A 13,923-nucleotide genomic window follows, 5' to 3' on the forward strand; every position below is an offset into this window, starting at 1 on the left:
AGGTTAGCGTAAATTTCCTCTTTAAAGTTTAGCTTATGTAGCTTGACATCACAAAATATAAAACTCAAAAAGACAAGATAAAATATAAGATAAACGCAAAATAAAATATAGATGAAACTAAAGTTAGGCTGCATACAAAACCAACAACATAATATTCTACTAGTTATGTTTAAATTGAATTAAATAAAATCCTTTACGCAAATATAGGTAAGTTAGAGAGTAAAAGTGCATAAAAAGCTTTACTTTGCTGAAGAAGAAGATGAATAGATGCAACTTTTTAAATTCGTGAGCTATCTCTATCGGTGTAAGGTAGTTTTTGAACAATTTTTCAAAGAAAAGTTAGCCTAGTTTTCTTCTTTTAAGTTTAAATTATGTAGCTTGACATCACAAAATACAAAACTCAAAAAGACAAGATAAAATATAAGATAAACGCAAAATAAAATATAGATGAAACTAAAGTTAGGCTGCATACAAAACCAACAACATAATATTCTACTAGAAAAGTTAGCCTAGTTTCATTCTTTTAAGTTTAGATTATGTAGCTTGACATCACAAAACACAAAAAGGCAAGATAAAATACAAGGTAAACGTAAAATAAAATAGAAGTCAAACAAAAGTTAGGTTGCATAAATACAAAAACTGCATTGCCAAAAATAGAATTTGTTGTCTAGAAAGACCTTTTAAACTTTGTTTCTTTCGTTTTTTGACTTAGTGAATCGCGATCTGGTTTTTCTTAGGCGCGCTTGTTTCTTAGTTGTTTTTTTTGTAAAGAAACTTTATTCAGACGTTTTTTTTTACGCAACTCCTTTAACATTATTTTTAACAAAGTATTCTTTTATACGTGTTTACATTGAAATAAAACCCTTTGCGTAAATAGAGATAAATTAGAGAGCAAAAGTACATAAAAAGCCTCGCTACTTTGCAGAAGAAGAATTGGATGGCAAGATTCGTGTGCTTTCTCTTTCGTTTAAGGTACTTCTTGAATATTTTTTCAAAGAAAAGTTAGCGTAGTTTTCCCCTTTTAAGTTTAGCTTACGCAGCTTGACATCACAAAACGCAAAAACCAATAAGGCATGATAAAATACAAGATAAACGTAAAATAAAATAGAAGTGAAACAAAAGTTAGACTGCATAAAAACAAAAAAAAAAAAAAAAAAAACATAATATACTTCTATGTATGTTTACATTGAACTAAATAAAATCCTTTGTGTAAATATATGAAAAAATAGAGAGTAAGAGTTCATAAAAAAGCCTCGCTATTTTGCTGAAGAAGAAATGGATGTCTAGATCTTTTAAAATAAGGAACTTTTTGATTTCTTTTTCCGAAAAATGGTTGGAGCAGTTTTCCTTTTTTAAATTTCACTTATGCAGTTTAACATCACAGGAAATATTATTTTGCTTTTTAACAAACTCTTAAAAACATCAGAAGTAATTCTAAATGCAACTCTATTAAAAGTTTTCACAGAATAACAAAACGACTTCTTTTTTTTTTTTTTAAAGATAAAAAAAAGTTTGAACTATCTTTAAATAAGAAATGTGAGAACAGTTTAACAGAACTTCTTGTTTATTATGTCTTTAGCGAAACAGATAAAAATATTTGCAAAAGCATAGATAAAACAAACTACACAAAAGGCCCATCTTTATTGCCAAACTGAACAAACTTATCTAAACTACATAAATGGTTTCACGATATTGCCATATTGAACAAACTTTTCTAAACTACCCTCTTTTTGAATTTTTAGCTTCATGTTTTTAATTTTGTCTTTAATATGGCTTTGGTAGGAGTACTTTTGCAAGACATGAATGAGCTTGTCACTGCTATGATTTGCCAAGATGCCAAGGTAATCTTTGTACGAGCAACTTGAGCTTACATCTGTAAACACGTCTTGCAAGATGTATGCCAACACCAAAGCTGCACATCGTGGAAAACTTCTGGTGTTGAACCATTCGTTGTGGCCAGGGCAAGCATTCAGCTCTTCAACTATTTCATCTAAAATTTTACAAACTCAAGTCATAACACAAAGTGATTAAATCAAATATTCATTTGGTTCTGAAGTAAGACAAGATTTATTCTGTTTTTTTATTTATTTTTTTTTGTTGACCTTATTGTTTGCACTGATAGCAATAACTGGTTTTTGAAAGATTACCTAAATGGCATTGGCTAACTTCTGCTTTGTTTTCCTTTGTTCTTGGCTGAGTTGATCCTGAAATAAAATAAAACCATGTTCATTTTTCTAATTCATAAAAACCATCAACAGTTTCTAAGTGTTAGAGATGATAACAAGCTGTGCATGATTTCTAACGGTGATGTTTCTAACTTCATCATTAGAAATCGGGTAGACACAACTTTCTAAAAGTGCACTTAGCAATGATGGCTAGTTTTTGTTAACAGTTAACCATCTGAAATTGTGCAAGAAGAGGTTTGTGTTTATATATCTTTGTATAAATTAGGTTTTACATTACCGATGAGTTCTTGAGTGAAAGATGGCATTTCCAACTTGATTTTTTTTCTTCTTGGATCTTTTACTTCTAAAACATAATCAGTTTTAGTATCATTCACTTGTATAAACATTTAAGCAATCACAGAATTAGTCCTGCAACAAATACATACACACTTCTGTGTTGTTTTTTTGTTTTGTTTTGTTTTTTTTACAGCTCTAACAATAACAATAGGGCAAGGAGTTGATTTGGGCATTTTCATTTTTTGAAAGCGTGTTGAGATTTGCATAAAAATCAAAAATCAAAAATCAAAAAGAATTTACCTCAGGATGTAGAGGCAAGACTTTGGCTAAATAGGCTACCAACAGATTGAACAGCATAAGGTGAGAGCTGCTTTGCAAGAACAGTACCAGCCTGTTGGACAGGAACAGCTGAAACTGGATCAGATGAAAGAAACAAACTGGGTTTGGCCAATGTTTGCTGAAAAGCAACAAGGCTAGGAGTCAGAGGAACAGAAAAGACCTCTTTTGAAGGACAGAAAGCGACTTGCTGAGAAGGAGAAGCAGAAACAGGTTTGGCAACCACTTGCTCATTAAAGTAAACTGGAGAAAGTTTTGCATGGTGTTCAATAAAATCCGGTTCATCAGGAAATAATGTTAATGCAAGAGGAGAACAAGCTGTGCCAACAGGAACAGCTAGAGTCTGATCTACATCCATACAAACAGCTTGTTCGTTAGGAACTAGTTGTGCAAGAGCAGGGGATAGTTCAAGAACTGGACCAGCGATTGTTTGTTCAGATGGAACAGACGAAACAGGAGTTGAGGTAGGTTCACACAAGAAATCTACGGCATGGTCGTTGCTATCCTCTAAAGGAACATTGTTTTCTACAGCTGGAGAAAACGGAACCACTGTGGTACAGCTGAAAGTAGCAGCACATTCTTCAGAGTCAGAACCGGAGTCTAAATCTTCCTCAAAGATGTCCTCAACCTCATGAAAACCGTACTCCTCTGCATTAGTTTGGAGCCAGTCCATCACATCCTTCTCCTTCTTTGGTGGTCTCTCAGACTTTTCAACAGTCAAAGACTCTATGACTCCGAAGGACTGTCCGATGCCCAGGGCAAAGCGCAACTCCTCTGCAGCGTTCCACTGGGACACATAAAAGCTATCCATTGTGTTCCTGCTGTGCTTCATGTAGAGTGTAGCAAACCGCTCGCGATCTTCTTTGCTGTTGTTGGCAAAGTAAGTGGCTATCGAACCGCGAATGCAAGTGGGAGTAAGACGCTTCATGGGAATGTTTACTTGGCTTTTTCTGAAGCAGGACGTCAGGCAAGAGGAGATAGCAGAGGAACCCATCTGGTAAACAGGCACTCTAGTTGCACCGAGTGTCACACATTCGTCTTTGTTGGGTCTCATCGATGGAAAAAGGGGCCTGTAGCAGTCGCTCAACTCCAAAACAGTCTTGGTGTCTGCAGCCATGTAGTGAGAGTCGTTGACAAGAAGGTCTCTGTATCTCAGCAAATAAATATCGATCAACACTTTCAAGTCGTTCGGCACTAGAATGTTTTTGGCTCCGTACTTGTATGCTGTTTTGTAGCGCTCTTGCACAATGCAATATCCACACTCACTCTTCTCAGCAGCCATGTAGTCTCTAATGTTTAAAAGAGCAATGTTAGATTTTCTTAAACTGTTAATTACAGTGACAGAGAGCAGAAGATGGTTTCGTAGAGACACAGCATTGTCTCTAGTCGGTGTAAGAGACGGCTTTCTAATCGATTCCACTAACTGTCTTACGTATGCAGACTTGCCATATTCGTTCAGCAAACTGACATTGATGATGTTGATGCATTTTTTGCTTTTCACAAGGCTCCTCCTCAAAGAACGAAAGGGCCTCAGCACTTTTTGTAACTCCTCCACCTTGCAGCGCAAACGTCGGATGGCCTCATGAGAAAGTCCGAAATAGACATTCCTGGCTTCACTGAAACGAAACAGGAGACAAAGGTAGACAAGGCGGTTGTACAACGTGTGACAAGACATGGCTTTTGTTTGGTCAAGTTCACTCAGCTTGGAATTGAGCTGAATGTTTTTAAAGTGCATGGAAAAGTATCTATCCTCCAAAACGTTGGAATTGGTGAGAGCGTTCGGGTGCAGCGTCAGCGTGCTGTCACAACATGTCAATATTTCAACAACTGCATTTTTGTAGATCTTTGCTTGTGACAAAGTGTTGTTGTTGGCTACCACAAGCCACTTTTCAAAATCTCTGAAGAGCTCATCTGCTGACTGGTAATAAAAGTGAAAAGCATCTTTGTCCAGCTGAAACAAGAGTCTCTTATCTTCTGTCAAGACGGAGGAGTTGGAAACCAAGTGCTTTAAGGAATTAAAATCAGAGTCTAGGACGGATTCGGTGTTCAGCTCTTTGTTTTCTACAGAGGTGCATTGGTTTGCAGAAGGAGCCTCGGACGAACCAGCAACTGATGAGGGCAAGCTTAAAAGAGGATCAGAGGAAAGAACCGGAGAAGAAAAAGAGGAGGAAGGCCCAGGAGCAGAGGATGCAGAGCCTGATGCAGACGCTTGTTCAGCTACTGGCTTAATACCAAAGAAGGCAGGTCGAATAAATTGAGGGACATAGAGCTTGTCGTTGTCGTATCGCTTTGCCTCTGCAATCTTTTGTTTGATCGTCTTGGAATCGTAGAAATGAGTCTCTTTCAAGTGTATGTCCAGTCGGTCGTAATACTTCCAACATTGCAAACAGGGGTAAGGTTTTGGACAGCCGGACTTGCGTTCGAGACGAGCATGCTGAAACTTCCTGACCATTGCAGAGTAAAAGATGGAAGCTTCATCCAAAGTCCAAGAATGATCTTTTTTAGTCAAGTGTCTTTTAATGCTTGTGGAGGAATGTTTGCACAAAGGCATCGGACAGCTAACAGCGTACCTCTTCTTGGTACCATAGAAAGGTACAACCCTGTTTACGGAGCCACACGCTGCAACTAATGCGGCCCTGACTTTGTTTTTGAGCTTTAAGTCTCTCTGTTCTTGTGACTGCCTTCTTTTCTTTTTTTTCGCTTTAGAGTTCGGAGAAGGGGCAACAACAGTGTTGTTTTCTTGTGAAGAAGACATGTTCAGGTGTTTGTTTGCAACGGTTTATGCTAAAAAAAAGAAGACAGTTAGTGAGAGTGTTTTTCTTCTGCCTGCATCCTGGAATCCTGGAATGTTTACAACTGCAGGGAAGAGCTGTGTTTTTTCGAATCCTCTGCAAAAGAGAAAAAAGAAAGAAAAGAGAGCAACAAGAAGAAACAAAGTTTCCACTAGCAAATGAAAAAGAATGAGAGCAACTAGCATTACATGCATGGTGGCAGCAGTGATTGCTATTATGAGAAGGAGAATGAGAAAAAAAAAAAAAAAAAAGAAACAAATAAATAAAGAGATGGAGTTTGAGAGGATCTCGCAACCATATGACTCAAAGAAAGAAACTGTGTTGAAAAAAGGCAAGAGAGGGCAAATAGAACTTGCTAACAAGGACAAATGACAGACATAACTACAACAGTAACAACTCTCATTGCAAGCATAATAACAACAGCATCAGCATCACTGACTCAGAGAGTGTTGACATAACAAAAAAGAAAACAAAAGTACAAGCCAAGTGGGGGAACATTAACAAACACTCATTGCAACTATAACAACAACAACAACAACAGCAACAGCATCACTGACTCAGAGGGTATTGATAAAAAAAAACAAGCAAAACAAAAACAAACAAAAAAACAAATAAAAAAACAAAACAAGCAAATTGGGTGAACAGTAACAACTCTCATTGCAAGCATAATAACAACAACAGCATCAGCATCAGCATCACTGACTCAGAGAGTGTTGACAAAATAAAATAGACAATAAGCAAGCAAAGTGGGTGAACAGTAACAACTCTCACTGCAAGCATAATAACAACAACAGCATCAGCATCAGCATCACTGACTCAGAGAGTGTTGATAAAATAAAACAGATTATAAACAAACAAAGTGGGTGAACAGTAACAGCTCTCATTGAAAGCATAATAACAACAACAGCATCACTAACTCAGAGGATATATAAAAAAACAAACAAACAAACAAACAAAACAAAAACAAAAAAAAACAAGCAAAGTGGCTGAACAGTAACAGCTATCATTGCAAGTAAAATAACAACAACAGCATCAGCAACATCATCACTGACTCAGAGAGTGGTGATAAAATAAAACAGATTAAAAAACAAGCAAAGTGGCTAAACAGTAACAACTATAAATACAAGTAAAATGACAAAAGCAGCAACAGCATCACTAACTCGCAGGGTGTTGATAAAAAAAAAAGCAACAAACAAATAAAGCAAGCAAAGTGGGTGAACATTAACACTCATTGCAACTATAATAACACCAACAGCAACAGCATCAGTGACTCAAAGGGTGTTGATAAACAAAAACAAAGGCACAAACAAAACAAGCAGAGTGGGTGAACATTAACAACACTTATTGCAAGCATAATAACAACAACAGCATCAGCATCACTGACTCAGAGAGTGTTGATAAAATAAAATAGATTATAAACATGCCAAGTTTGTGAACATTAACAAACACTCATTGCAACTATAACAACGACTACAGCAACAGCATCACTTACTCAGAGAGTGTTGAGAAAAAAAACAACAAAAAAAACAAAAACAAAACAAAACAGAAAACAGAAGTACAAGCCAAGGGGGGGGGGGGGGAACATTAACAAACACTCATTGCAACTATAACAACAACAACAGCAACAGCATCACTTACTCAGAGGATATTGATAAAAAAAAACAAACAAACAAACAAACAAAACAAGCAAAGTGGCTGAACAGTAACAGCTATCATTGCAAGTAAAATAACAACAACAGCATCAGCAACATCATCACTGACTCAGAGAGTGGTGATAAAATAAAACAGATTAAAAAACAAGCAAAGTGGCTGAACAGTAACAACTATAAATACAAGTAAAATGACAAAAGCAGCAACAGCATCACTAACTCGCAGGGTGTTGATAAAAAAAAAAGCAACAAACAAATAAAGCAAGCAAAGTGGGTGAACATTAACACTCATTGCAACTATAATAACACCAACAGCAACAGCATCAGTGACTCAAAGGGTGTTGATAAACAAAAACAAAAGCACAAACAAAACAAGCAAAGTGGGTGAACATTAACAACACTTATTGCAAGCACAATAACAACAACAGCATCAGCATCACTGACTCAGAGAGTGTTGATAAAACAAAATAGATTATAAACAAGCCAAGTTGGTGAACATTAACAAACACTCATTGCAACTGTAATAAGAACAACAGCAACAGCATCACTGACACAAAGGGTGTTGATAAACAAAAACAAAAACACAAGCAAAGTGGGTGAACATTAACAACACTCATTGCAACTATAACAACAACAACAGCAACAGCATCACTGGCTCAAAGGGTGTTGATAAAATAAAGAAATAAAAACAAAACAAGCAAAGTGGGTGAACAGTAACAACTCCCATTGCAAGCATAATAACGACAACAGCAACAGCAACACCATCACTGACTCAGAGAGTGTTGATAAAATAAAATAGATTATAAACAAGCCAAGTTGGTGAACATTAACAAACACTCATTGCAACTATAACAACGACTACAGCAACAGCATCACTTACTCAGAGAGTGTTGAGAAAAAAAAAACAAAAACAAAAAAAAAACAAAACAAAACAGAAAACAAAAGTACAAGCCAAGTGGGGGAACATTAACAAACACTCATTGCAACTGTAACAACAACAACAGCAACAGCATCACTTACTCAGAGAGTGTTTATAAATAAAACAAAAAACAAAAACAAGAAACAAAAATACAAGCCAAGTGGGTGATTACTAACAGCGCTAACAGCAGCAACAACAGTGTCTTTAGAAACAACAAACAAGTACAACAGCAACAACTGCTTTTACAGAGTATAACAATAACAACAACATGGCACTAACAACAACAAAAGGGTTGGAATAAAAACCTGTAGGCAAAAGGAGAGCTGCATTCAGACAAGATCGATTACAAAGAGGCTCTTCTTTAGGACAGAGGAGAAACTGCTTTTGAGGGACAGAGGGACTTTTGTTGTTGTTGTTGTTGTTGTTGTTGTGCAGAAACCAACAAACTTTTATTGAACCGAATATAACCGAATATAACCGAAAGTCTTGTTTGCTTCTGTTTTGTGCCATCAAGAAGGGAAAACAAAACATCACAAAACAAACGAAGCAAACGAAACAAACAAACAAACAAACGAACGAAACAAACAAAAAAAAAAAAAAAATTAAAAAAATTAACAAACAAACAAACAAACAAACAAGCAAACAAACAAAAACAAATAAGAATAACAGAAAACGCAGTACCGAAACCTCGCCATTTTTTATCCTTCCTCAAGCTTTCTCTGGGCGCCAAAGACCGAGAAAGTTGAGCAAACGTGACGTTGAGGGGGGGGGGGGGAGGGGGGTACTTAAGGACAGCAGACCGACCAATGGCACGCTTAGGAGAGACCCACGTGAATGCTACATTTTCTTTCTATGTACGCTGAATCCGCTCAAAGTCTGGAATTTCCAGCATTCACGTGTCATCACTCCAGCCACCAGATTGGCCCACACTTTGCACACTTTCAAGACTAGAAACTCACTTGTGCTCAATTTGAGCAAAAAAAAAAAAAAACTAAGTCTCGCATGGCGACAACTTTTCCAAAAGCAAACAAAGGCAAACGAAGGCAAACGAAGAAAAAACAAAAACAAATAAACAAAAACAAAACCGAATAGGGAGAGAGAGAGTGAGTCGACTCATTTCTTTCGACTGCCTTAAACGAGAAGTCTAAAACGTTTAAAAGTTGAAAACTAAGTTTTTTAAATGAACTGCACCGAAAAAACTTTACGACAGTTTAGCTGGTTAAAAACGCAGAGGAAAATATTTTATAAAATTTAAGCGTTCTAAAGATGTCCATTTTTGTTTTTGTTTTTTTTATTTTGGTTTGTTCCTGGCTTGTTTCTTTCTTTAAATTCTAGCGATCGAGCATATTTGAACGGTTTCATCAACCTGTCGGCGCACGTGCTCGAGAGCTAGAACTTTGATTGCTTCTGTTGTTGAGAATTGAGAATGTCCGAGCAGGTTTTTTTATCGATTTCATCGCTTGTGGCGAGGCAAAAATCAAAACGCTTTTTGGACGAAAGAAAAGAGATTAAAAGGAAAAAAGAGAAGAAATAAAAAAACAAAAAAATAGATTATGTGTTATGAACATTTATTTTCTCACGCGATGACGTCTAGTTTTGTTAGAGTAATTAAAATATGGTATCAAGTTTGTAATTTCTATCTTATTTTTAGTTACGGATAATTGCCAATTATGTCACGTTTAGTATACACAACGCTGTTTTCTTAATAGCAATATGATACAAACAAGTTATAAAAAAAAAAGCGTTCGCTCGATCTTCCTTAGTCAGTTGAACAAAAAGAAATTTTCACAACATATGATTGATTTGGTTGTCCTAGCAAGCTGTTTTAGCAAACGGCTAGAGGTTGCAACTGTTGTTCATTGAAAACGAAAAATCTAGCGTCAGCAACAAATTTTTGAATACATAATGTACGCAAAAGTGGCACTAACAAATGAAAATGTAAAAAAACTGTTTACCTTGATGCCAGACTCGCAGAGATGTTGTCGCTCGTTGCTATCGACTGCGAACAGCTTTGTTGTTTTTCGAAGTGCCTCTTCATTCTACTTATAGCCGAAGTTTTGGCTTCGAAAAAAAATACGAACGTCGTTAAGCTCAACGAGCTGCTTTAATTGTTGTTCGTGCGAAAACGAAATGCTTAAAACGGATAAAAGTGTTGGCGTAATTACACTTTTTGACCGCGATGCAGTTTGTCAACTCTAGCGTACTTTTTTGGCTCGTGGAGCAAAAGCCTCATGATAATAGCAAAGGCTTAAAATGTCTTAACATGTCAGCAAAGGCTTAATATGCTTAATAAACTGTGGTTAAGTTTTTGCGGTGCAGTTCATTTACAACTTAATTTGCAACTTGCTGGCACAAGCAAACGTTTATGACTTCTCGTTTAAGACAGTTGAGCGAAATCAGTCGACTCACTCATTCTCCCTTTTCTGTTTTGTTTTTGTTTTGTTTTTTTGTTTTTGTTTTTGTTTTTGTTTGTTTTTTTTTTTTCTTTGTTTGTCTTTTGTTTAAAATGTAAAAAACTCGAAAGGAAAGTTGTTGCTTTGTTTGCTTATTGAAAGTTTTCGCCAGTTGCAAGACTTAGTTTTGTTTTTGTTTACTTATTAAAATATCGAGGAAAATATTTGAGGACATCGCATTCTAATGGTGCCTTTATAACAACATCTAACGATTTAACGTTTAATGTTGTGCTCAAAAAAAAAAATTCCTTTTATATCTCTCAATGGTCTCCAACGATAAAACTGCCGACCAATCGCAACGATTAAACAGCCAACCAATGGCAGCTCAATGGTCTCCAAACAAGAGACTGCCGACCAATGGCAGCTCAGTGGTCTGAGAAGTGAGATCATTCGATTTCCTTTTATTATCTCCAGTTTGAACTAGTGCTTGGCTTGTGGTGCAGAAACTAAAACTTCCCGTTTTTGTATTTTGTTTTGAATTTCTTTGCTTTGAGCTTTTTAATCGATCGATAGCTTTAGGAGAAAAGAAGAAACCCCTCTGACGAAGTCTTGGCTTTTTTAAAAACGCTCAAATTTTGGCAAACAAATCTCATACAAAACGCTACTTTGATGTCAAGCTTTCGTTACTCCCTACTCCCTTCTAGCGGAGGGCGGCAAAAAGGTGTTGCATCCTAGAGCTAAAAGTGAGGAGGGAAGCAAGTTTTTTTTTCGTTTTGTTTGCTTTTTTATGTTTTTTGTTTTTTTGAGGGGGGAGAGTTAGAGGGTAAGGGGGTTAGGATTAGAGGGGGTTGGGGTTACGGTTTGGAAACCTGGGGACGAGGATATCAAGCAGGAGTTTAGTGTCCACGAGGGGCGTCCTTCGGTTGTAACGTGCCGCTAGGTGCACGCGTCTAGTAGTTTCGTTGCATCGACCTAGAGGAGTTCTCCGAAAGGTCTTGCGCTTTGGGCTCGGGCAAACGGCCTGCATCCATTGTAAACACGGTCTCTGCCGTTAGAAAATCGTTAACCAGGCTTTTGTGAGCTTTAACAACCATCCCTTTGAGTTTAAAACGAACGTTTCCCCAAAAGCCATTCGAGATGGAGGTACTCACGGAGGTTTGTTACGGTAACAACCCTGTGGTTTGCCATCTTCTTTCTTTCCGCAGCGTCGCAAACGGATCGGCCGGTCTCTTAGGTGACGAAAAAACGTCTGATCTCTCGACTGGAATGCTTAACGTACTAAGATTAGAAGAGTTAGTACTAAGAGTCGCATCTGGCCGCCGTAATTTTCTTCGATGATGTACTTGAAAATTTCGTGACGTCGTTTTCAAAGCTCTAGGGTCGATTTTAACCTTCGACCTTAAAGTCGATTTTAGCCTTCGGTGTGGCTCTGTACAACTTTTGCGGTGAAAAAGCTTGCGCGGAGTCTACAGTTGTATTTAGCCGACAGACGCTAGCAACGCAGAAACAGAATGACTCTTGGGCGGCGCAAACAGAGCGTTCAGCAAATTTGTCGCATTTTACGTCAAAGCGGACAATCTGCACGACAAATAAAGCTAACTTTCTCCTTTGCCTAATATGTTAACGGATGGCCAGGAACAACCTTGGTCTGTAATGAATGAGTTCGTTTTTCCATTCGAGGCACTAATTACTGCAGTTTTAAAAGTCACCTAAAGTATAAGCTCATCTCTCCATTCAAGAAAAACAAGCATCAGAGTTTCGGAAAGTTTGCATGCACGACACCACCATCGATGGTACTTAAACAAACAGAAAATGAATTGCAAAACAGAACCACTGAATTGCAAAACATAACAACGGACAGCTTGTAAAAAGCATGGTGATGAGCTTCTTCAATCCAATCAAGGAACCAAGCATCACAGTTTCGGCAATGGTGCACGTGCAAATCAGCAAACTGTGATACTTAATCAAACAACTTCACTGTTTTGCTTAGTTTAAGAACGGATGGCTAAGAACAACCTCGTTAGTGAGTATGAAGTCATCTCTTCATTCAAGGAATTGATAATCAGAGTTTTAGAAGTCTCTTACGTGCGATACTACTATCAACGGTACTTAATCAAACAGCCTCTCAGAATGGCCTAGTTTGAGAACGGAAGGCTAGGAACAACCTTAGTAGTGGGTCATCAGTTCAACTTTTCATTCAAGGAATTAAGCATCTAAAATCTGAAAAATAAAAAGAACAGCTCTTTGTTAGAAGTTCTTATTTTTATTTTTCCTCAACTTCTATTTCTTTTCTTTTTTTACTTTTTTTTTTTTAATGATAGTTTTTCTTTTTTTTTATCTATTTTGTTCGTTTAAATTAATACAACAGGCGTTTTAGGTCGTTTCTGTAACATTATTTAACACTTTAAATTGTAATAAATATTTGAACAGAAGAAAATCCCTTTCGTAACGTTAAAATGTCATAAGAACATTTCATCTTTACCAAATACGCTTGTAAAAATAGTTTCACTTTTAAAGTTTGTTGTATATGTCTTTTAATTTAGTGAATCGCAATTTGGATTTTCTTAGGCGCACATCTACTTTAGTTGCTTTTTCTTAAAGAAAGGTCACCAGAGTTTTCTTACACAGCCCCTGCAGCATAATCTTTAACAAAATACTCTTTTGAAAAGTTTTACATTGAAATAAACAAAAGCCATTTGCGTAAGTAGAGATAACTTAGAGAATAAAAAGTGCATAAACGCCTCGCTACTTTGATGAAGAAGAAACGGATGACTAAATGCAACTTTTTAATTTCGTGTGCTATCTCTTTCGATTAAGGTACTTTTTGAATATTTTTTCAAAGAAATGTTAGCGTAGTTTTCCTTTTTTAAATTTAAATCATGTTTAAAGGTAGTTTTTGAATGTTTTTTCAAAGAAATGTTAGCGTAGTTTTCATCTATTAAATCTAAATCATGTTTAAAGGTAGTTTTCGAATATTTTTTCAAAGAAATGTTAGCGTAGTTTTCCTCTTTTAGATCTAGCTTATGTTTAAGGTAGTTTTTGAGTATTTTTTCAAAGAAAAGTTAGCGTAGTTTTCCTCTTTTAGATCTAGCTTATGTTTAAGGTAGTTTTTAAATATTTTTTTAAAGAAAAGTTAGCATAGTTTTCCTCTTTTAGATCTAGCTTATGTTTAAGGTAGTTTTTGAGTATTTTTTCAAAGAAAAGTTAGCGTAGTTTTCCTCTTTTAGATCTAGCTTATGTTTAAGGTAGTTTTTAAATATTTTTTTAAAGAAAAGTTAGCATAGTTTTCCTCTTTTGGATATAGCTTATGTTTAAGGTAGTTTTTAAATATTTTTTTTAAAGAAAAGTTAGCGTAGTTTTCCTCCTTTAGAT

General features: G+C 36.3%; 1 protein-coding gene across 2 annotated transcripts; it reads right to left on the minus strand.

Moving 5' to 3' along the window:
- Window positions 1–1,735: 1,735 nt before the first annotated feature.
- Window positions 1,736–8,893, minus strand: LOC149892682 (uncharacterized). Of its 2 annotated transcripts, none has more exons than XM_090080085.1 (5): window positions 8,840–8,893; window positions 2,763–5,582; window positions 2,464–2,529; window positions 2,148–2,204; window positions 1,736–1,990 (listed from the first exon to the last, which is right to left on the minus strand). In XM_090080085.1, exon 2 carries the CDS (start codon window positions 5,551–5,553, stop codon window positions 2,764–2,766), a length of 2,790 nt encoding a protein of 929 aa, XP_089936211.1. In that variant the 5' UTR covers window positions 5,554–5,582; window positions 8,840–8,893; the 3' UTR covers window positions 1,736–1,990; window positions 2,148–2,204; window positions 2,464–2,529; window position 2,763. The 2 variants fall into 2 exon arrangements, with proteins under 2 accessions (XP_089936211.1, XP_089936212.1); XM_090080086.1 differs by lacking the exon at window positions 8,840–8,893 and adding an exon at window positions 7,749–8,161 and having other exon boundaries at window positions 2,763–7,038.
- Window positions 8,894–13,923: the final 5,030 nt, after the last annotated feature.

The sequence above is a fragment of the Hydra viridissima genome, unplaced genomic scaffold, assembly GCF_058129835.1.
Source record: "Hydra viridissima isolate aposymbiotic clone 2 unplaced genomic scaffold, HvirCarnegie_v1 scaffold_2, whole genome shotgun sequence".
Lineage (NCBI taxonomy): Eukaryota > Metazoa > Cnidaria > Hydrozoa > Anthoathecata > Hydridae > Hydra > Hydra viridissima.